At 48.9% G+C, this 22,878-nt stretch overlaps 1 protein-coding gene and 1 long non-coding RNA gene across 9 annotated transcripts in view; one reads left to right on the top strand and one right to left on the bottom strand.

Annotated features, from left to right (window-relative positions):
- LDLR (low density lipoprotein receptor) overlaps positions 1-13,934 on the bottom strand; it is a 43,548-nt gene extending 29,614 nt beyond the window's left edge. For 2 of the 8 annotated variants that reach the window (XM_063615986.1, XM_055238518.2), the window contains exons 1-3: positions 13,604-13,816; positions 2,898-3,020; positions 335-457 (exon numbers count right to left, since the gene is read on the bottom strand). In XM_063615986.1, coding sequence (XP_063472056.1) covers positions 335-457; positions 2,898-3,020; positions 13,604-13,670 — 313 coding nt within the window. In that variant the 5' untranslated portion in view covers positions 13,671-13,816. Of the gene's footprint in view, positions 1-334; positions 458-2,897; positions 3,021-13,603 lie in introns of all 8 variants that reach the window. The other 6 variants (XM_055238522.2, XM_055238520.2, XM_063615988.1 and 3 more) reach the window with 5 other exon arrangements.
- On the top strand, positions 13,711-14,337 carry LOC134732290 (uncharacterized). Its single transcript, XR_010115286.1, has 2 exons — positions 13,711-13,788; positions 13,907-14,337. It is a non-coding gene; the product is annotated as an uncharacterized lncRNA (long non-coding RNA).
- The last annotated feature ends 8,541 nt before the right edge of the window (positions 14,338-22,878 follow it).

Here is a 22,878-nt window from a genome sequence, read left to right as displayed (position 1 = left end):
GCCTCACGGGGTGGGGATCACGGGATCACGGGGATCACGACCAGCAGGGATCACAGTGGCTTGCCAGTGTGTGTGCCAGGTGGCTAGCCCTCGGCAGGGACGGCCTCCGTGACTGTGCGTGACAAACCCGAAGAGGTAGCACCATCCCCACTTTGTAATGCCTCCTGGTCAAGGGGGGATTTAAAGGGCAGAAGAGGCTGGGTATGAGCCCCCAAGAGATGGCACCCAGTTAGGGGCAGCTGCCTTGCAGCTTGAGCAGGACCCCGTAGAGACAAAGTCAGACCACTCCCCAGGACCCAGATGGGCTCGATAGCAAAGGCAGGGCCACACTTACGACAGCCTTGCTCGTCTGAGCCATTCTCGCAGTCCACTTGACCATCGCACCTCCAGAACTGAGGAATGCAGCGGTTGACACGGCCCCCACAGCTGAAGTCCCCGGATTTGCAGGTGACAGACACTACGGAAGAGACAGGATTGAACTGTCACTCAAAGAAAAGACCCACTGAGGCCGAGCACTGTGGCTCACGCCTGCAATCCCAGCACTTTGGGAGGCCAAAGCTGGCGGATCACGAGGTCAGGAGATTGAGACCATCCTGGCTAACATGGCGAAACCCCGTCTCTACTAAAAATACAAAAAACTAGCTGGGCGTGGTAGTGGGTGCCTGTAGTCCCAGCTACTCGGGAGGCTGAGGCAGGAAAATGGCATGAACCCAGGAGGCACAGCTTGCAGTGAGCCGAGATCGCGCCACTGCACTCCAGCCTGGGTAACAGAGCAAGACTTTGTCTCAAAAAAAAAAAAAAAGAAAAAAGAAAAAGAAAAAAACAAAAACAAATATTTATTTATTATTTATTTTTTAGAGATGGGGTCTAGCCGGGTGCGGGGGGGCTCACGCCTGTAATCCCAGCACTTTGGGAGGCCGAGGCGGGCGGATCACAAGGTCAGGAGATCGAGACCATCCTGGCTAACATGGTGAAACCCCGTCTCTACTAAAAATACAAAAAAAATTAGCCGGGTGCAGTAGCGGGCGCCTGTAGTCCCAGCTGCTCAGGAGGCTGAGGCAGGAGAATGGCGTGAACCCGGGAGGTGGAGCTTGCAGTGAGCCAAGATAGCGCCACTGCAGTCCGGCCTGGGTGACAGAGCAAGACTCCATCTCAAAAAAAAAAAAAAAAAAAAAGAGAGATGGGGTCTAGCTATGTCACCCACGTGGCCCTCTAACTCCTGGGCTTTATAAAGCAATCTTTCTGGCTTTCTGCCTCAGCCTCCCAAGTAGCTGGGACTACAGACACAAGCCATTGTGCCCGGCCAAGCCTACCCCTTTATGGGTCAAAACAGAGGGCATTTAAATGGAGCTTGTTAAAAATTGGACATTAGGCAGGCCGGGCACGGTGGCTCATGCTTGTAATCCCAGCACTTTGGGAGGCCGAGGCGGGCAGATCACGAGGTCAGGAGATCGCGACCACGGTGAAACCCCGTCTCTACTAAAAATACAAAAAAATTAGCCGGGCGTGGTGGCGGGCGCCTGTAGTCCCAGCTACTCGGAGAGGCTGAGGCAGGAGAATTGCTTGAACCCGGGAGGCGGAGCTTGCAGTGAGCGGAGATTGTGCCACTGCACTCCAGCCTGGGCCACAGAGCGAGACTCTGTCTCAAAAAAAAAAAAAAAAAAAAAAAAAAAAAATTGGACATTAGGCTGAGTGCGGTGGCTCACACCTGTAATCTCAATACTTTGGGAGGTCGAGGCGAGAGAATCGCTTGAGCCCAAGAAGTCAAGGCTGCAGTGAAGTATGATTGTGCCAATGGACTCCAGCCTGTGCAACAGAATTAGACTCCATCTCTTAAAAAAAAAAAAAAAAAATAGGCCGGGCGCAGTGGCTCATGCCTGTAATCCTAGCACTTTGAGAGGCCGAGGCGGGTGGATCGCAAGGTCAGGAGATCGAGACCATCCCGGCTAACATGGTGAAACCCCGTATCTACTAAAGATACAAAAATTATCTGGGTGTTGCCGGGCGCGGTGGCTCACGCTTGTAATCCCAGCACTTTGGGAGGCCGAGGCGGGCGGATCACGAGGTCAGGAGATCGAGACCACGGTGAAACCCCGTCTCTACTAAAAAATACAAAAAATTAGCCGGGCGTGGTGGCGGGCGCCTGTAGTCTCAGCTACTCGGAGAGGCTGAGGCAGGAGAATGGCGTGAACCCGGGAGGCGGAGCTTGCAGTGAGCCGAGATCGCGCCACTGCACTCCAGCCTGGGCGACAGAGCGAGACTCCGTCTCAAAAAAAAAAAAAAAAAAAAAAAAAAAAATTATCTGGGTGTGGTGGCAGGTGCCTGTAGTCCCAGTCACTTGGGAGGCTGAGGCAGGAGGATGGCGTGAACCTGGGAGGTGGAGGTTGCAGTGAGCCAAGATCACGCCACTGCACTCCAGCCTGGGCGACAGAGCGAGACTCCGTCTCAAAAAAAAAAAAAAAAACCAGACATTAGGTTATGCAAAGTTTTGGAACAAGATAGAGGTGGTGGCCACACAGCAATGCAAATGTATTTAATGCCACTGAGCTGGTTAATTTCATGTTATGTGAAATTCACATCAATTGAAAAAACAATAGCACCATTTAATGGCTTTAAGGAAAGCTCCAATAATTCATTCTCTCCCCACCTCCTAATTCATGATTGAATACATCAAAATCCACTGGCCACTTTTCCAGCTGCCATCATCAAAAAGGGGTTAAGAATAGTGTCACAGGCCAGGCGTGGTGCCTGTAATCCCAGCACTTTGGGAGGCCAAAGCCAGTGGATCACTTGAGACCAGAAATTCAAGACCAGCCTGGCCAACATGGCAAGACCCTGTCTCTATTACAAAAAAAAAAAAAAAAAAAAAATGCATATCATGCTCAAAGGGGACTCACAGCACGTCTCCTGGGACTCATCAGAGCCATCCTGGCACTCAGCGCTGCCATCGCAGACCCACTTGTAGGAGATGCATTTCCCGTCTTGGCACTGGAACTCGTTTCTTTCACATCTGTCGCCCACTGAGAGAGAGGAAAAGGAGAAAGGGTCTACTCAACGCCAGAATCAGAAACTGACCATGTTTCCTGTGTCTGTTTCCTGCCAACTAAAGAATTAACCAGAAATGTCATCCGATCAGGAACAGTCTGATTCCCAGGGAATTAAGCAAGCACAACAAATGAAATTTTATGAACCCCAAAATACAGTGGAGGACACAAAGAAGAAACCCAAGACAGACACTTGTCAACAAAGGCTAATGTTGTTGATTCCAAAATATGGACTCTCTGGGGTATGGGAAAAAAAATATTAGAACTTCCATGCACATTAATAAAGAAAGGAAGAGTATTTAGCATATTAAAAATCTGTACTATGGCTAGGCATGGTGGCTCACGCCTGTAATCACAACACTCTGGGAGGCCGAGGTGGGCAGATCACCTGAGGTCAGGAGTTCGAGACCAGCCTGGCCAAAATACAAAATTAGCTGGGCATGGTGGCACATGCCTGTAATCCCAGCTACTCAGGAGGCTGAGGCAGGAGAATCACTTGAGCCCGGGAGGCGGAGGTTGTGGTGAGCTGAGATGGTGCCATTGCACTCCAGCCTGGGCAACAGGAACAAAACTCATCTCAAAAAAAAACCTGTACTGCCCAGGCACGTTGGCTCATGACTGTAATCCCAGCACTTTGGGAGGCAGAGGTGGGTGGATTCTTGAGCCCAGGAGTATGAAATCAGCCTTGACAACATAGTGAGACCCTTTATCTATTATAACTTTTTAAAAGTTAAAACAAAACAAACAAAACCTGTGTTGTTCTATCCTCCTGAACATTAAAAAAGCAAAACCAAAAAACTTGTACAGTAAACAGTCATGAAGAAAACTCACAGACGCAGCATAATCATTAAGGAGGAAGAAAACTTGAGTTTTCTTCAGTAGTTAGGGAAGAAATACTTAGATAAAGAAATATGAGAAATTATAAATGTGGAGGCCAGAACACAAATTTAGCAGTGAAGATAATCATGTATCTGAAGATCAGATCAAAAGAAATGGGAGAGAAACATTAACAAAAGATATAATAAGAGAAAACTTTTCCTTAGAAAACCAAGACTTGTATTATTACATTAAAATAAGAACAAAATAACTGTTTGGAAAATTTCCCAAAATATATTTACACCTTGGAAAAGAGATCAAAGTCTTATTGAATGTATTTAGTTTTCTTCTATTTTCTTTTTTTTTGAGACAGGGTCTCACTCTAGAGCGATCAGTGGAGCGATCATGGCCCACTGCAGCCTCAAACTCAGGCTCAGGCAATCTTCCCATCTCAGCCCCCTAAGTAGTTGGGACTAAAAGCACTCACCACCATGCTCAGCTAATTTTTCTACTTTTTGTAGAGATGGGGTCTTACTATGCTACCTAAGCTGGTCTTGAACTCTTGGGCTTAAGCAATCCTCCCACCTCAGCCTCCCAAAGTGTTGTGATTATAGGTGTATGCCATCACACTCGGCCTGTGTTTAATTTTATATATTAAATTTGGATGTAGAATACATTTTTTTTCTTTTTTTGAGACATAGCTTTGCTCTGTTACCCAAACTGGAGTGCAGTGGCAGGATCATGGCTTACTGCAACCTGGATTGAACCTCGTGGGCTCAAGTGATCCTCCTGCCTCAGCCTCCCAAATAAATGGGACTACAGGCACATGCCACCATGCCCAGCTAATGTTGGAATTTTTTGTAGAGACAAGGTCTCACTATGTTGCCTAGGCTGGTCTCAAACTCCTAAAGTGATCCTCCCTCTTCAGCCTCCCAATATGCTGGGATTACAGGCATTAGTCACTACACTGGGCCTTCTAATGCCTTTCTATGAAAGATCAAGCAACTTTTATAAATCAAAGTATAAACTTTGATTCCCTATGTAAACTAAGGCAATAAAGGCAATAACAAATTATTATCATTTTTTTTTTTTTTTTAGACGGAGTCTCACTCTGTCACCCAGGCTGGAGTGCAGCAGTGCAATCTTGGCTCACTGCAACTTCTGCTTCCCAGGTTCAAGCGATTCTCCTGCCTCAGCCTCCCAAGTAGCTGGGGATCACCAGCAACTGCCACCATGCCGGGGTAATTTCTTGTATTTTAGTAGAGATGGAGTTTCACTATATTGACCAGGCTGGCCTTGAACTCCTGACCAAAGTGCTGGGATTATATGCTGGAGCCACCGTGCCTGGCCGCAATAACAAATTATGATTGCTTATCTCAGCATGCACTATGCACTTATTATTAGTATAATAATGTAACAATACCAAGAAGAAAAAAAAAATCTGCCTTTTTTTTAAATTTTATTTTCTTTTCGACACAGTCTCGCTCTGTCTCCCGAGCTGGAGTGCAATGGCGCAGTCTCAGCTCACTGCAAACCTCCACCTCTGGGTTCAGGTGATTTTCCTGCCTTAGCTTCCTGAGTAGCTGGGAATACAGGCGCGTGCCACCACACCCGGCTAATTTTTGGATTTTTTGTAGAGACGGGGTTTCACCATGCTGCCCAGGCTGGTCGCAAATTCCTGACCTCAAGTGATCTGCCTGCCTCAGCCTCTCAGTGCTGGGATTACAGGTGTGAGCCACCAGGCCAAGCCAAGTCTGACTTTTTATCTTTGTGAAGATGTAACAGATGCTGTCCAGGAAAATCACATACAAGGGTTTGTTTTCCTGTTTTTGAGACAGAGTCTCATTCTGTTGCCCAGACTGGAATGCAATGGTAGGATCTTGACTCACTGTAACCTCTGCCTCCCAGGTTCAAGAGATTCTCCTGCCTTAACCCTTCCAAGTAGCTGGGATTACAGGCACGCGCCACCGTGCCTAGCTACATATGTACATCGATAAGTTCTGATCGATGGTTGAATCTTTGGGAGGCCGAGGCGGGCGGATCACCAGATCAGGAGATCGAGACCATCCTGGCAAACATGGTGAAACCCCATCTCTACTAAAAAAATGAGCTGGGCTTGTTGGCGGGCGCCTGTAATCCCAGCTACTCAGGAGGCTGAGGCAGGAGAATCGCTTGAACCCAGGAGGCGGAGGTTGCAGTGAACCGAGATCACGCCACCATACTCCAGCCTGGGCAACAGACTCTGTCTCAAAAAAAAAAAAAAAGAAAAAGAAAATATGACCACATGGCCAGGTGCAGTGGCTCACGCCTGTAATCCCAACACTTTGGGAGGCAGAGACAGGATTGTTTGAGCCCAGGAGTTCCAGACTGGCCTAGGCAACATATCAAGACCCCATTTCTACAAAACAAAAAAAAGAATAATTTTTAAAAAAGAATGTATGACCGCATCTTCTGTGATAACCCTTTCAGAAGGCAGAGCCTAATTCTTCTCCCTTGGAGTGGCACTGGACTTTTAATGACTTGCTTCTGATAGGAAAATATAGAGATGACAGGGAGTGGCTTCTGAGCCTAGATCATGGCCACGCTCATTGTTGGATCGACTGCTCCAGGGGAGGCCAGCTGCATGTCTTGAGTCCACTCAAGCAGCTGAAGGGAGAGCTGCACACAGCAGGGAACTGAGGCCTCCAGCCAAGAGCCACTGAGTGCGCCATCTTGGAAGTGGATCCTTCAACCCCAGCCAAGCCTTCCTTTGCCTGCAGCTTCTGAAAATATGTTTTTCTCTCCTGCCAATATTTTGATTGCAACTTCATGAGAGACCCTGAGCTGGAACCATCTAGCTGTGCTGCTTCCAAATTCCTGACACACAAAAACTGAGAAATCATAAATGTGTTGTTTTAAGCCACTACGTTTTGGGCTAATTTGATATGTAGCAAGAAATGAGTCATTTCCTCCTTTAAGCACAGTTGAAACTGAGTTGTAGGTAATTAACATACAACCTAACTTTAAAAGATGTGTCTATGTCTTTTTTTCTTTCTCTTTTGGACACACAGTCTCATTCTGTCACCCAGCTTGGAGTGCAGTGGCATGACTGAGGCTCACGGCAGCCTCCACCTCCCGGGTTCATGCGATCCTCCTGCCTAAGCCTAACTGAACAACTGTGACTAGAGGGGTGCACCATCACACTCAGCTAACTTTTTATTTATTTTTTGCAGAGACAGGGGTCTCACTATGTTGCCCAGGCTGGTCTGAAACTCCTGGGGTCAAGCGATCCACCCACCCATCTCAGCCTCCCAAAGTGCTAGGATTACAGGCATGAGCCACTGCATCCAGCCCCCTTTGTCTATTTCAACTTTGATGGTTGACCCACCACATTCATGTGGATTCCCTGAAAGTCAGAGTAGTAAGGGGGTTAGATAGGCAATCCTGGGCTTCAGTGGCTTTCCAGGCCATTTAACTAGAACGACTTGGGTAACTGACTTAATCCTTCTGGGACTCAGTTTCCTGATCTGTAAAATGGAGGAGAATGGCAGTCTCTACTTCCTAGAGGGTGTTTTGAGAATTAAAGAACAGAACAGGCTGGGCGCAGTGACTCACATCTGTAATCTCAGCACTTTGGGAGGCCGAAGTGGGCGGATCACCTGAGTTCAGGAGTTCGAGACCAGCCTGGCCAACATGGTGAAACCCCGTCTCTACTAAAAATACAAAAATTAGCCGGGCGTGGTGGCGGGCGCCTGTAATCCCAGCTGCTCAGGTGGCTGAGGCAGGAGAATCACTTGTACCCGAATGCCTGTAATCGCAGCTACTCAGGAGGCTGAAACACGAGAATCATTTGAACCCAGGAGGCAGGGGCTGCAGTGAGCCCAGATTGTGCCACTGCACTCCAGCCTGGGCAACAAAGCGGGACTCTGTCAAAAAAAAAAAAAAGAAAGAAAAAAAGAAAAGAAAAAAGGGAAGGAAGAGAGAAGAAAATGAGTTGAGCTTTGGAATCTGCTGTGGTCACAAACTCTGATAATTCTCTTGCCCAACTACAGATCTGTCTGGGATGTCTCAGTGGAGGTGCTTTGACAATATCGTACACACCCCACTGACTCACAGCTCAATTTCAATTGTGCTTAAAGGAGGAAATGACTCATTTCTTGTGCTGACACACTGGGTGGGCAAAAAGCAATTGAGATTCCAGGAGGCTTGCGATAAATAAAAAGGAAAGTTGGGCCAGAGGCACTGGCAATCAAGATCTTAAGGGAGGAGCCTCTGATCACCCCACTAGGTGACGGCAGCTTTGGTGACCACTAATCCAATGCTCTCACCTCCCTACCTCTGTACGAGGGCTCAGCTTACAAACTAAATGTGCCACTGGGTATACCGGGAATGTCAGTAACACCTGAAGGTCCTTTAAGGAGGGCTAAAGAACAATAAAAACCTTTCCCTGAAGAAAAACAAAACCTTTCCCTGGACCTCAAGCTCTTCCCTGACTATTATTCTCCAAATATTTGCTGGCCACAGGTGGCTCAAGATTGCACCCACGGGGAGGACCCCACGATGACCTATTTCTGTGATCTCTCACCTGGGCAACTCTCCAGCAATGGTTCAAAAGTGGATTTCCCCAGCACTTTGGGAGGCTGAGGAGGGAGGACTGCTTGAGCCCAGGAGTTTGAGACCAACCTGGGCAACAAAGCGAGACCCCCATCTCTACAAAAAATACAAAACTTAGCCAAGCATAATGGCACACACCTGTAATCCCAGCTACTTGGGAGGCTGAGTGCGGAGGATAGCTTAAGCCTGGGAGGTCGAGGCTGCAGTGATCTGCGCTCCAGCCTGGGCGGGAGACCCTGTCTCAAAAAATAAAAACAAACAAACAAACAAACAAAAAATTTAAACTTAGCTGGGAGTGGCCGGGTTTGGCAGCTCACGCCTATAATCCCAGCACTTTGGGAGGCTGAGGCGGGTGGATCACCTGAGATTGGGAGTTCGAGAACAGCCTGAACCAACGTGGAGAAACCCCATCTCTACGAAAAATACAAAATTAGCCGGGCGTGGTGGCACATGCCTGTAATCCCAGCTACTCAGGAGGCTGAGGCAGGAGAATCGCTTGAACCAGGAGGCGGAGATTGCAGTGAGCCGAGATCGCACCATTGCACTCCAGCCTGGGCAACAAGAGCAAAACTCCATCTCAATAAATAAATAAATAAATAAATAAATAAATAAATAAATAAATAAACAAACTTAGCTGGGAGTGGTGACACGTGCGTGTAGTCCCAGCTACTCAGGAGGCTGAGAGAGGAAGATCAGTTGAGTGCAGAAGCTGGAGGCTGCAGTGAGCCATAACTGCACACTTCAGCCTGAGCGACAGGGCAAGACCCTGCCTCCAAAAAATAAAGGGGGATTTTACTGCAACAGGCGCAGCCAGAGAGCAGTTGCCTGCAAAATGAGCCCGCTTGGCCTAGCTAGTGGGGACAGGGCTCAGGAACGGAATAGTACTGAGTGAGAGCACGTGAGGGAGCTGTCCTCACAGTTGCTGCCCTTCCCGAGCAAGGGGACAAAACCAGTCCTGTTCCAAACATCAACGGCTCAACGAAACTGCACCTCTTTCTTATTCTTTCAAGCAAGGTTGGTGTTTTTCATATTAGACCATTTGAATTTCAGGAAAAGCAAATTAGGCCAGGTGCAGTGGCTCACGCCTGTAATCTCAGCACTTGGGAGGCCAAGGCGGGCGGCTCACCTGAGGTCAGGAGTTCGAGACCAGCCTGGCCAACATGGCAAAACCCTGTCTCTACTAAAAGTACAAAATTAGCCAGGCATGGTAGCGGGTGCCCATATCCTAGCCACCCAGGAGGCTGAGACACGAGAGTCCCTTGAACCCCGGAGGCGGAAGTTGCAATGAGCTGAGATTGCCTGGGTGACAGAGCGAGACTCCATCTCAAAAAAAACAAAGGAAGTAAACTAGAGCATGGATCCCCAGATTTTCTCATGCTAGGGATGCCTAAAAAGCACTGAGCTCCTCTCAAAAAAACAAAAACACAAAAAGGCTGGGCGCAGTGGCTCAAGCCTGTAATCCCAGCACTTTGTGAGGCTGAGGCGGGCAGATCACGAGGTCAGGAGTTCGAGGCCAGCCTGACCAATATGGTGAAACCCCGTCTCTACTAAAAAATACAAAAATTAGCTGGTTGTGGTGGCGGGCGCCTGTAGTCCCAGCTACTCAGGAGGCTGAGGCAGAAGAATCGCTTGAACCTGGGAGGCAGAGGTTGCAGTGAGCTGAGATTGCGCCACTGCACTCCAGCCTGGGAGACTCAAACAAAAATAAACAAACCAAAAAAACACCTCTATAAATTCTAGTCCTCTAGCCCTCCGATCTCTCAAGTCACGAGTGACAAGTCAGGCACAAGGTTATCGAAACAGAAAAAGGGAATACACATTTCTGCTTTTTTCCCCAGCATACAAATGAGGCGGTGAATGCTTTCGATGTTTTCTTTCCCCATGCTACTGAAAACAGTTGTACAAGGAAATCAAAATTGTAGCTAGAATCATTTCCTTGAAGGGGAAACAAACAAAAAGAAAATCTCCTGGCTTAAGGGAACAGAGCCAGCTGAAAACGAATGAGAAATCAATTGATCAGCTGGCACGGTGGGTCACGCCTGTAATCCTTGGACTTTGGGAAGCCGAGGCGGGTGGATCACGAGGTCAAGAGTTCGAGAACAGCCTGGCCAACATGGTGAAACCCCATCTCTACTACAAATACAAAAATTAGCTGGGTGTGGTGGCAGGTGCCTATAATCCCAGCTACTCAGGAGGCTGAGGCAGGAGAATTGCTGGAACCCGGGAGGCGGGGGTTGCAGTGAGCCGAGATTACGCCATTGCACTCCAGCCTGGGTGACAGAGCAAGACTCTGACTCAAAAAAAAAAAAAAAAAAGAAAGAAATTGATCAGTGCTTCTTTCCAAATGAGGTAAGTATTTTCCCCAGAGTGATCTCAGCAATTGATTTTGCTTCCGGAAGAGAGAGCCTGACTCTTTCACTGTTTGCTGCTGGTCGGTTACATCTGCAGTCTCTTAGCAACAAAAGGCTATTTGCTTGACAGTCAGGACAGAGACTGGAAGGCAAAAGGGACATCAAAAAGCCCATCAAAATAATAATAATAATTAAAAAGCCCATCAAAGCACCCATCAAAGCAAGCAGCAACTGACCCATCTAGAATTGGATCTTATCAGGGAGGAAGTCCACAGATAAGAGCAGGAATGAGGAACAGAATTCCCCTACAGGTTTTCTGCCTCAACAAAGGTCTCCTTATTTTTTCTCACTGTTCCCAGGAAGATAGGTATTTCCGGAAATGACAAGGGAATCACCCTGGGGCTTGCTAAAGCAGACAACTCCCTTACTCGAGTTTGGGTGAGTCATTGACATGTTTGGAACTGTGCTCACCACTGTTGGCTGATTTTGATCTAAGTGAAGGCTTGCGGCTCAGATTCCAACAACTTCCCTTTGTAAAGGAAATGGACAAGAAACTCCCCCCTGGATATGCCTTGAAGCCAGCTAGAGCATGAGGTGGTGCAGCTAGAAGTGCTAGAAACACACACCACGGAGCTCTCAGAGGTCTGGAGGAAAACATCAGGGGTGTAGTCTCCTTGACAACAGAGGAAACATCACACTCTCAGCCATCCCGTGAGAGAGAAACTAAAGTGATGAACAAACAAGGCCTTGCTTAAGACTTCCTTAACATTTTCTCTTAAGGAAGACGTTGTTTGGTGAGTGGAATACACGTTAATCCAGTGCCTCTCTTTCTTTTGTAAAACTGAGTGGCAGAATGTTTGCAATAATAATAATCCCTGGTGGGGCATGGTGGCTCACTCCTGTAATCCCAACACTTTGGGAGGCTGAGGTAGGAGGATCGCTTGAGGCCAGGAGTTCAAGACCAGCCTGAGCAACAAAGCGAGCCCTCATCTCTACAAAAAGTTAAAAATAAATAAATAAATAAAAATAAAAGAACAATCATCCGTATTTCATTACACCCTTCCTCCCTCTCTAGCCTCCCAGAGGAAACCCGTGTGTTAGTTACAGCCTGAATTTCAAGACAGTTCAAAGCTCTCCATCCAGTCAAAGCCAACCCCCTTGCCAATTAAAAAAAAAGTTTCCTGCAATTCTTGTGTTCATCAGGCAATCCCAATCCTTTTCTAGGCTAGGCTGGTTCTCAGGAGCGAAAGGGCCACGTAGCTATTGTCTAGGGTGAGGCTGTCTCTCTGCAACAAATTTAAAGCCACCTAAAAAGTTCTAACTCAGGATCATGCACCAACCAGCCTCTTGTGCAAATCTAAAATCTAATCCATTTCACCCAGAGGAAAAATCACCCCTTGGACAGCTGAACCGAAGCCATTCACAGCCTCTGAAGAAGCGAGGCTACCCCAGGGGGTCGGTCCCGAGGGGGTAGCTGCCCCACCGTGGCTGAAGATCTCGGCTGCAGACCAGGGAGGGGCGGGGAGATTCTGAGGCAACGTTTCAACCTCGGAAGGAACCGAGGCCTTGAGGGTGGCCGGGGGCCCCTCTGTGAACTTGATCGGGGCTGGTGGGGTGAGGGCGCCCCCCAGGACAAAGTGGGGACGGAGGTATCGCCACAGAGCACAGCGGAAACCGGGGCCTTCGCCGGGAGGGCCCAGGCTAACGGAGGGCGACTCGTGTATGTCACGAAGGCGTCTCCGGGGACCCGGGACTTGTTGTCGCCTTTGTGACAGGAACCGCGGAGGAACGCGAGGCCTCTCCCCTGCGTTCGCCTCGCCCCGGACAAGGTGAGGCTCAGACTTCCGCGCCAGCCCCGCCCCGCTCGTACACAAGCCCCGCCCTCCCGACGCCCGCCTCCGCCTCCACCGCCTCACATTGGACGAGGGGAGTGGCTCGAGGGTCGCCTGTTCGGATTGCGCCCAATGGAATTCGGGGGGCGGGCCAAAAGGGCGGGGCAGGGGAGGGAGGGGGTGGCCCCCGTCCCGGAGCACGCGGCGGAATTCGGGGACTGCACCCAACTCAGGGTGGCAGTGGCGCCTTGGGGTCGCGCAAAGCGGATCGGGACCCCTGAGCCCGCGGGGACCTCCAGGCTGGACATCCGGGTCTCCAGTCGCCCCCGCCCCCAGAAGGACTTAAGGCGGGGGTGGGAGTGATCCCTTCATTTAGGACTGGAGGTCCCCACACCCCGCTCTGAGTTAGAAGAGAGGGTCCCGACCGGGCGCGGTGGCTGACGCCTGTAATTCCAGCACTTTGGGAGGCCGAGGCGGGCAGATCATCTGACGTCAGGAGTTCGAGACCAGCCTGGCCAAAATGGTGAAACCCCGTCTCTACTAAAAATACAAAAATTAGCCGGGCGTGGTGGTTGGGCGCCTGTAATCCCAGCTATTCGGGAGGCTGAGAGAGGAGACTCGCTTAAACCCGGGAGGCGGAGGTTGCAGTGAGCCGAGGTCGTGCCACTGCACTCCATCCTGGGCGACAGAGCTAGACTCGTCTCAAAGATGGGGTCCCTTACCCGGTGGAGACTTGGGGGACAGCCGTGCCCCGTTTCCCTTAAATCCCTCAGACTCCTCCTGACCCTCGCGCTCCCCTCAGCGGCCCCCTCCAGCGCCCCCTCCAGCCGTTTGGGAAGGACCCCGTGCCATTACCCCACAAGTCTCCCAGGGATGGAGTGATTATTTTTACCCAAAAAAATAAATTCCCAAGGATCCCCCCGGGGGCTCCCTCTCACCCTATACGGGCGCCTGGAGCAAGCCTTACCTGCAGCCCCCGCCGCAGCGAGGAACAAGGCGACGGTCCAGCGCAGTTTCCAGCCCCAGGACCCCATGCTCGCAGCCTCTGCCAGGCAGTGTCCCGACCCGGATCACGACCCGCTGTGTCCTCACTGGAAACCCTGGCTTCCCGCGATTGCACTCGGAGGCCCACGTCATTTACAGCATTTCAATGTGAGGTTTCTAGCAGGGGGAGGAGTTTGCAGTGGGGTGATTTTCAAATGTCTTCACCTCACTGCGAGAGGAGGAGTTTCGAACGGCCGATGTGACATCGGCTTTTTAACCCGTGAAGCTCTGATTCCCACTCCAGTCCTTCGAAAGTGTCGCCAGGGCAGACGACTTGATGTTTTGTATTTGGGCCTCCGGTGAAGAGCTGACTCCCCCCCACAACTGGAAACGCATCGTCTGAAAGATCCCCCTGAAATTTCTTGATGTTTAACTGTTAACATTTTGTTGTTGTTGTCCACAGAAGGATAACAACATCCTTTCAAGATCCTCCAATAGCCTAATGCCAATCTCGTCTCTGCCTCAAAAGGAAAACACTAGAAATGTTGGGAACTGCCGCCACTCTCTATATTTGCCTTTTCCTTTCTAGGAATTGTATATAGATTTTTAGCTTACTTTTGTTGTATATTGTTTTTACATGGTTATTCCAATCACCTAATAAACACTGATCAATAAGGAATTTAAATAAAATCTTCACAAAATTACAGCCAAAAAAAATATTTTTTGTTTTGTGGGATCCTGCCTTTGGATGAGTATAAACATCTGGAAAATCAATTGTACGGATACCTGGAGTCTGGACGTAAATATTGATTTCCCCCTTTAGGAGATGGAGTTGAACAAACAGAAGGGCAGTTTCCTCTCCCTCAAAGCAAACTCAAAACAAAACAGAGCTTTCATAGTTGAACTTGACCCCCTAAGCCACAGACAGCTGGTGGAGACCAACTTTTAGAATTGAGTTTCTTTGGGGACTCATGGGGTTGCCAAAGGCCTCTTGCCAAAAAGGCACGTGTGAGAACCTTGCCTAAACCCCACACAGGGCTGGGCAGTCTTGGTGGTTCCCCCAGGAATGAGCTGTATTTCTCTGGGGTTTTACAAACTGACTTTGGCAAGGAGTGCTAACCTCTCAGCAGGATTTTAGGGAAACCTAGGAGACGAGGCAGAAAAGGAATAAATTGAACTCTCAGAAGGACAAAAAAAAAAAAGATTAATCAGAGAGAATAATTTTTTTATTATTTTTTATTTTTTTAAATAATTATTATGTATTTATCATTATTTCCAGCTGTCACTCAGGTTGGAATGCAGTGGCGTGATCACAGCTCTCTGCAGCGTCAACCCTGGGCTCAAGGAATCCTCCCACTTCAGCCTCCCCAATAGCTGGGACCACAGGAGTGCACCATCACGCCCAACTAATTTTTAATTTTTTTTTTATAGATGGGGGTCTCACTATGTTGCCCAGGCTGGTCCCGAGCTCCTAGCTTCACACAATCCTCTTCCTCTTGCATCATGATGCCTCTCAAATTGCTGGCATTACAGGCATGAGCCACTGTGCCCAACCCAGAAGAAGAAATTGATAAGAATTTTTGGCAGTTAAGACTCAGTTTCAGAATCGGGCCTTGGAGAGATAAATTAGCTTTCCCAACCTGTAAAGGGGCCATCAAAATGCTTGAACCTACTTGGCAGGCTCAGTGTCAAGGTCAAATTGAAATAATTAGCAATCACCTAGAGAAGTTTACAAGGATAGGCAAGTTCTGGGAGCTGCTGCAACATTTATAAATGTGTCCCCATTGAATCCCATTCCTTATGCCATTTGCAACATTAAACAAAAAAGTGAAGGCTGGGTGCGGTGGCTCATGCCTGTAATCCCAGCACTTTGGGAGGGTGAGGCGGGGGGATCACTTGAGCCCAGGAGTTCAAAGCCAGCCAGAGCAACACAGTGGGACCCTGTCTCTACAAAAAATACAAAAATAAGCTGGACATGGTTGTGTGTGCCTGTAGTCCCAGCTACTCGGGAGGCTGAGGCAGGAGGATGGCTTGAGCCTGGGAGGTCAAGGCTGCAGTGAGCTGGGGTTGCGCCACTGCACTCCAGCCTGGGTGACAGAGTGAGACTGTGTCTCAAAAATAAAGATAAATTTAAAAATTCAACTTAAAGCAAAAAATAAGTAAATAAATATTTTAAAAGTAAGTATCACTGGATTATTTTTTCTTTTTTTTTTGAGACAGAGTCTTGCTCTGTCACCCAGGCTGGAGTGCAGTGGTGTGATATCGGTTCACTGCAACATCCTGCTCCCAGGTTCAAGCGATTCTCATGCCTCAGCTTCCCGATTAGCTGAGATTACAGGTGCATGCCACTACGCCCGGCTAATTTTCGTATTTTTAGTAGAGACGGGGTTTCGCCATGTTTGCCAGGCTGGTCTCAAACTACTGACCTCAGGTGATTCACCTGCCTCAGCCTCCCAAAGTGCTGGAATTACAGGTGTAAGCCACTACGCTGGCCCAATATCACTGGGTTTGATTTCCCTTAAAAAAAAAATTTAAGGCCAGGTGCGGTGGCTCACGCCTGTAATGCCAGCATTTTGGGAGGCCGAGACAGGTGGATCACGAGGTCAGGAGATCGAGACCATCCTGGCTAACAAGTTGAAACCCCATCTCTACTAAAAAAAATACAAAAAAATTAGCTGGGCATGGTGATGGGCCTGTAGTCCCAGCTACACGGGAGGCTGAGGCAGGAGAATGGCGTGAACCCAGGAGGTGGAGCTTGCAGTGAACCAAGATCGCGTCCTCTGCACTCCAGCCTGGGAGACGGAGTGAAACTCTGTCTCAAAAAAAAAAAAAAAAAAAGTTTAAGATGGCCAGGCACAGTGGCTCACGCCCTGTAATCCCAGCACTTCAGAAGGCCAAGGCAGGTGGATCACCTGAAGTCAAGAGTTTGAGACCAGCCTGGCCAACATGGCGAAACCCTGTTTCTACTAAAACTACAAAAATTAGCCAGGCATGGTAGCAGGCGCCTGTATTCCCAGCTACTTGGGAGGCTGAGTCAGGAGAATCACTTGAACCTGGGAGGTAGAGGTTACAGTGGGCCGAGATCACGCCACTACATTTCAGCCTGGGTGACAGAGGGAAACTCCCTCTGAAAAAAAAGAAAAAAAAAAATATGCCGGGCGTGGTGGCTCACGCCTGTAATCCCAGCACTTTGGGAGGCGGAGGTGGGCAGGTCACCTGAGGTCAGGAGTTCGTGACCAGCCTGGCTAACGGGGTGAAACCCCGTTTCTACTAAAAAAAAAAAAAATACAAAAAATTAGCCAGGCATGGTGGCGCTTGCCTACAATTCCAGGTACTAGGGAGGCTGAGGCACGAGAATCACTTGAACCCGGGAGGCAGAGGTTGCAGTGAGCCGGGATCGCGCCATTGCACTCCAACCTGGGCAAGAAGAGCGAAACTCTGTCTCAAAAACAAAAACAAATATTGTAAGACGTAGGCCTAGTGTGTGTCATGAGTCCACATCTGGTTACCCAGAAAGAGTTACCAGGAGAGGGACTCCCTTCCCGGAAGTCACTTGGCTTACATAGTTCCCAGAGCTAGAGGTCAGGGCAGGTCTGGAAAAGAGCCACAAAAACTCTGAAAAGCACATTCCTGGGGTGCCAAGGCCTGGCCAAGGTTTCCAGAACAGCGTTCCCCAGGCCCCTGACCTGCCTGCCACTCACGGACACGGTCATACATGGCCCTGAGGACTGAGTCATGCTGATACATTTTTCTGTTTCTTCGTTTCCATTTGTGCTCCTATAACTAGCTCATAGGGCTCTTGCAAGAGATTAAGTTAAAATATATAAAGCGACTAGAGGCCAGGCGAGGTGGCTCATCCCTGCAATCCCCAGCACTTTGGGAGGCAGAGGCGGGAGGATCACTTGAGCCTAGGGGTTGGAAGCCAGCCTGGGACACATAGTGAGACCCTGTCTCTACAAAAAATAAAACAATTAGCCAGGCATGGTGGCTCACACCTGTGGTCCCAGCTACTCAGGAGGCTGAGGTAGGAGGATTGCTTGAGCCCAGGAGGTTGAGGCTGCAATGAGCTACGATCTTGCCACTGTTCTCCAGCCCGATTAACAGAGCCAGGCTGTCTCTCCATTAAAAAAAAAAAAAAAAAAGTGATTAGAGCCACCCTCGGTGCATAATAAATACCATATATGGGTTTGCTTTTCTCTGTGGCTGCTTTTGTGTTGCAACTGCATTTTTTTTTTTTTTTATCTCTTTAGGGAAGACCTGTCTGTTCCTGCCATTTTTTGTTTTGTTCTGTTTTGTTTTTTGACAGAGTCTTGCCCTGTCACCCAGGCTGGCGTGCAGTGGCATGATCTCGGCTCACTGCAACCTCCATCTCCCGGGTTCAAACAATTCTCCTGCCTCAGCCTCCAGAGTAGCTGGGATTACAGGTGCACGCTACTACGCCTGGCTAACTTGTATTTTTTTTTTCCTGTTTTTTTGAGATGGAGTCTCGCTCTGTCGCCCAGGCTGGTGTGCAGTGGCGTAATCTCGGCTCACTGCAAGCTCCACCTCCCGGGTTCATGCCATTCTCCTGCCTCAGCCTCCCAAGTAGCTGGGACTACAGGCGCCTGCCACCACGCCCGGCTAATTTTTTTTTGTATTTTTAGTAGAGATGGAGTTTCACCTTGTTAGCCAGGATGGTCTCAATCTCCTGACCTCATAATCTGCCCACCTCGGCCTCCCAAAGTGCTGGGATTACAGGCATGAGCCACTGCGCCCAGCCTAAATTTTTGTATTTTTAGTAGAGACAGAGTTTCACCGTGTTAGCCAGGATGGTCTCGATCTCCTGACCTCGTGATCTGCCCGCCTCGGCCTTCCAAAGTGCTGGGATTACAGGCATGAGCTACTACACCCGGCCTGTACCTGCCTTCTATTAGGGAGTCAGTAAATAATCCTGCTGTGGAACCCACTTTATTGGAAAGTTCCTAAATTCCCAAAGTTATCTAATATAACTCAAGGTGGGCATTTTCCTCGTTGTAATAGCCCACCTGCCCCCGTCCTCCCGTTTTCTACCTCTCTAATTCACCAGGAGGCTCAGACCGGAATAGGTCTCTGCCCCAACGAGCCCGGCCTTTGGCAGAGGTGAGCCATCGCAGCTGTGGTCTGGCCTTAAGCCCATCAGTCCACAGAGAAACCATCAGTAACAGCAGAGACCTCGGTGCCTGCCAGTGGGTGGAATCAGGAACCTGCCTTGGCTCAGCTGGCATCAGTTATCTTCACAAAATGCCCATAAGCCATGTGCTCACAGACCCCATGGCATGCTGGAATACAGCAATATTAAAATTCCACAGTGGAACTCCACAGTGCCTCCTAGAATACAGCAATAGTGAAAGTTGCATAAATAAGTGAAAATAAGGCCGAGTGTAGTGGCTCACACCTGTAATCCCAGCACTTTGGGAGGCTGAGGTGGGCGGATCACTTGAGGTCAGGAGTTCAAGACTAGCCTGGGCAACATGGTGAGACCCTGTCTCTACTAAAAACAAAACAACAAAACAAAACAAAACAAAAAACGGGGAGAGTGGAGGGCTAGGGGAGTGATAGCATTAGGAGAAATACCTAATGTAGATGATCGGTTGATGGGTGCAGCAAACCACCATGGCACATGTATACCTATGTAACAAACCTGCACGTTCCGTACATGTATCCCAGAACTTAAAAGTATAATAAATGTATATATATTTTTAAAAAATAGCTGGGCACAGTGGCACACACCTGTAGTCCCATCTACGGAGAGGCTGAGGCACAAGAATCACTTGAATCCGGGAGGCAGAGGTTGCAGTGAGCCAAGATCACACCAGCCAGGCGAGGTGGCTCACGTCTGTAATCCCAGCACTTTGGGGGCCAAGGCCGGCAGATCACGAGGTCAGGAGATCGAGACCATCCTGGCCAACATAGTGAAACCCTGTCTCTACTAAAAATACAAAAATTAGCCGGGCGAGGTGGTGGGCGCCTGTGGTCCCAGCTACTTGGGAGGCTGAGGCAGGAGAATGGCGTGAACCCGGGAGGCAGAGCTTGCAGTGAGCTGAGATCGTGCCACTGCACTCCAGCCTGGGTGACAGAGCGAGATTCCGTCTCAAAGAAAAAAAAAAAATAGATCACACCACCGCATTCTAGCCTGGGCGACAAGAGCAAGAGTCTGTCTTAAAAAAAAAAATTACCTTATAATCCAGAAATTCCACATCTGAAATATCCTCAAAAGCATTGAAAGCAGAGACCCAAAGATATATGTGTATACCATGTTCATAGAAGCATTCTTCAAAATGGCCAAAGGTGGAATCAACCCAAGTGTCCATCAGGATAAACAAAATATGACATATTAATATAATAGAATATCATTCAGCCTTAAAAAGCAAGGAAATTCAGGCATCCTCCAACATGGATAAACCTTGAGGACATAAGGCTAGGTGAAATAAGCCAGTCACAAAAGGACAAACAGGTTTGACTCCACTTCTATTAGGTCCTAGAATAGGCAAATTCATACAAAAAGTAGACAAAAAGGCCGGGCGCGGTGGCTCACGCTTGTAATCCCAGCACTTTGGGAGGCTGAGGCGGGCGGATCACGAGGTCAGGAGATCGAGACCACGGTGAAACCCCGTCTCTACTAAAAATACAAAAAAATTAGCCGGGCGTGGTGGTGGGCGCCTGTAGTCCCAGCTACTTGGAGAGGCTGAGGCAGGAGAATGGCGTGAACCCGGGAGGCGGAGCTTGCAGTGAGCCGAGATTGCACCACTGCACTCCAGCCTGGGTGACAGAGCAAGACTCCGTCTCAAAATAAAAAAAAAGTAAGGCCGGGCACGGTGGCTCACGCTTGTAATCCCAGCACTTTGGGAGGCCGAGGCGGGCGGATCACGAGGTCAGGAGATCAAGACCACGGTGAAACCCCGTCTCTACTAAAAATACAAAAAAAATTAGCCGGGCGTGGTGGCGGGCGCCTGTAGTCCCAGCTACTCGGAGAGGCTGAGGCAGGAGAATGGCGTGAACCCGGGAGGCGGAGCTTGCAGTGAGCCGAGATCGCGCCACTGCACTCCAGCCTGGGCAACAGAGCGAGACTCCGTCTCAAAAAAAAAAAAAAAAAGTAGACAAAAAGTAGAACAGTGATTACCAGGGGCTGAGAGGAAGAACGGGGAATTGGGTATGGGGTTTTCACTTTGCAAGATGAAAAACTTCTGCAGATGAGTAGTGGTGACGGTTGAACAACAATGTGAGTATACTTTATACTTTAATGCCTCTGAACTTGAAGATGGTTAATATGGTAAATTTTAGGGCTGAGCGTGGTGGTTCCCGCCTGTAATCCCAGCAATTTGGGAAGCCGAGGTGGGAGGATCACTTGAGGTCAGGAGTTTGCGACCAGCTTGGCCAACTCGGCGAAACCCCATCTCTACTAAAAATACGAAATTAGCCGGGTGTGGTGGCGGGCACCTGTAATCCCAGCTACTCGGGAGGCTGAGGCAGGAAAATCACTTGAACCCAGGAGGCAGAGCCTGCAGTGAGCCAAGATCATGCCACCGCACTCCAACCTGGGCAACAGAGTGCGACCCTGTCTCAAAAAAAGAAAAAAAAAAAGGGTAAATTTTACATGTATTTTGCTACAATAAAAAGATTTACAACAACAACAACAACAACAACAAAAAAGCTAAAGGGCTTAAAAGGTGGACATACGGAAAAACCTCCATCCCACTCAGGTCCCCTGCCCTCTGACAATTAAGACTGCTGACCTTTTTTGTTTTTTTTTTGAGACGGACTCCTGCTCTGTCACCCAGGCTGGAGTGCAATGGCGCACTCTCGGCTCACTGCAACCTCTGCCTCCCGAGTTCAAGCGATTCTCCTGCCTCAGGCTCCAAAGTAGCTGGGACTACAGGCGCCTGCCACCGCACCCAGCTAATTTTTGTATTTTTAGTAAAGACGGGGTTTCACTATATTGGTCAGGCTGATCTAGAGCTCCTGACCTTGTGATCCGTCTGCGTCGGCATCCCAAAGTGCTGGGATTACAGGCGTGAGCCACCACGCCTGGCCGGGACTGCTGACCTTTTAAGCATATCCTTCTAGAACATTCTAAGCATATACAAGGAGGAGAGTACATCATATTCCCCTCCATTTCCCCCTGTACATTGTAGTACCCATTCATACTGCTCTATACCCCCTGGTTTCATTTATTGAGGTATCTTAAAGAATGTTCCAGGGGAAAAAAAAAAAAAGAATGTTCTGGAACAATAGAAATCAGACCCTGGATGGACAGGATTTATGCAGGTAGGAGCAGCGCAGAGGTGGAAATGGCAGATCAGTGAAAGCTGGCTGAGGCAAGGCTTATGTGTGGAACGCTGGGAGGTTGAAATAAAATTGGGAGAGACACTTTCACATCCCCTGGGAATGAAAGAAACTATTTTTGGGGCAGTGAGAAAACTTTGAAAAAAAAAATTAGAGTTCTCATGCGGGTGCATGACTTCTCAGTTCGGTCATGGGAGTGGGGATACCAGAGGGAAAGGAGACTGATCAATCAGGTTGGGACTTGGGGTGAGGTGGGGTGAGGAGAGCAGGAAAGAGGAAAAAGTATACACCTCTCACGTTAGACTATATTTATCTCTCGAGCAGGTCATTATTTGAATCATTAAACTTTCTTTCTTTTTTTTTTTTTTTTGTGACAGAGTCTTACTCTGTCACCCAGTGGCGCAATCTTAGCTCATTGCAACTTCCATCTCCCGGGTTGAAGCGATTCTCCTGCCTCAGCCTTCCGAGTAGCTGGACTACACCCGGCTAATTTTTGTATTTTTAGTAGAGACAGGGTTTCACCATGTTTTTTGGCCAGGCTGGTCTCGAACTCCTGACCTCAAGTGATCTACCCACCTCGGCCTCCCAAAGTGCCGGGATTACAGGCGTGAGCCACTGCGCCCGAACTTTTTTATGGTTTGTTGTTGTTGTTGTTGTTTTTGAGACGGAGTCTTGCTCTGTTGCCAGGCTGGAGTGCAGTGGCGCAATCTCTGCTCACTGCACCTCTGACTCCCTGGTTCAAGTGATTCTCCTGCCTCAGCCTCCCAAGTAGCTGGGATTACAGGTATGCGCCACCACACCCGGCTAATTTTTGTGTTTTTAGTAGAGACGGGGTTTCATCATGTTGGCCAGGATGGCCTCGATCTCCTGACCTCATGGTCTGCCTGCCCCAGCCTCCTAAAGTGCTGGGATTGCAGGCGTGAGCCACTGCGTCCGGCCTTATTATTTATTTATTTA

The sequence above is a fragment of the Symphalangus syndactylus genome, chromosome 13 (genome assembly GCF_028878055.3).
Source record: "Symphalangus syndactylus isolate Jambi chromosome 13, NHGRI_mSymSyn1-v2.1_pri, whole genome shotgun sequence".
Taxonomy (NCBI): domain Eukaryota; kingdom Metazoa; phylum Chordata; class Mammalia; order Primates; family Hylobatidae; genus Symphalangus; species Symphalangus syndactylus.
The sequence above is the reverse complement of the archived record's forward strand: the minus strand, read 5'-3'. Positions and strand labels throughout refer to the sequence as shown.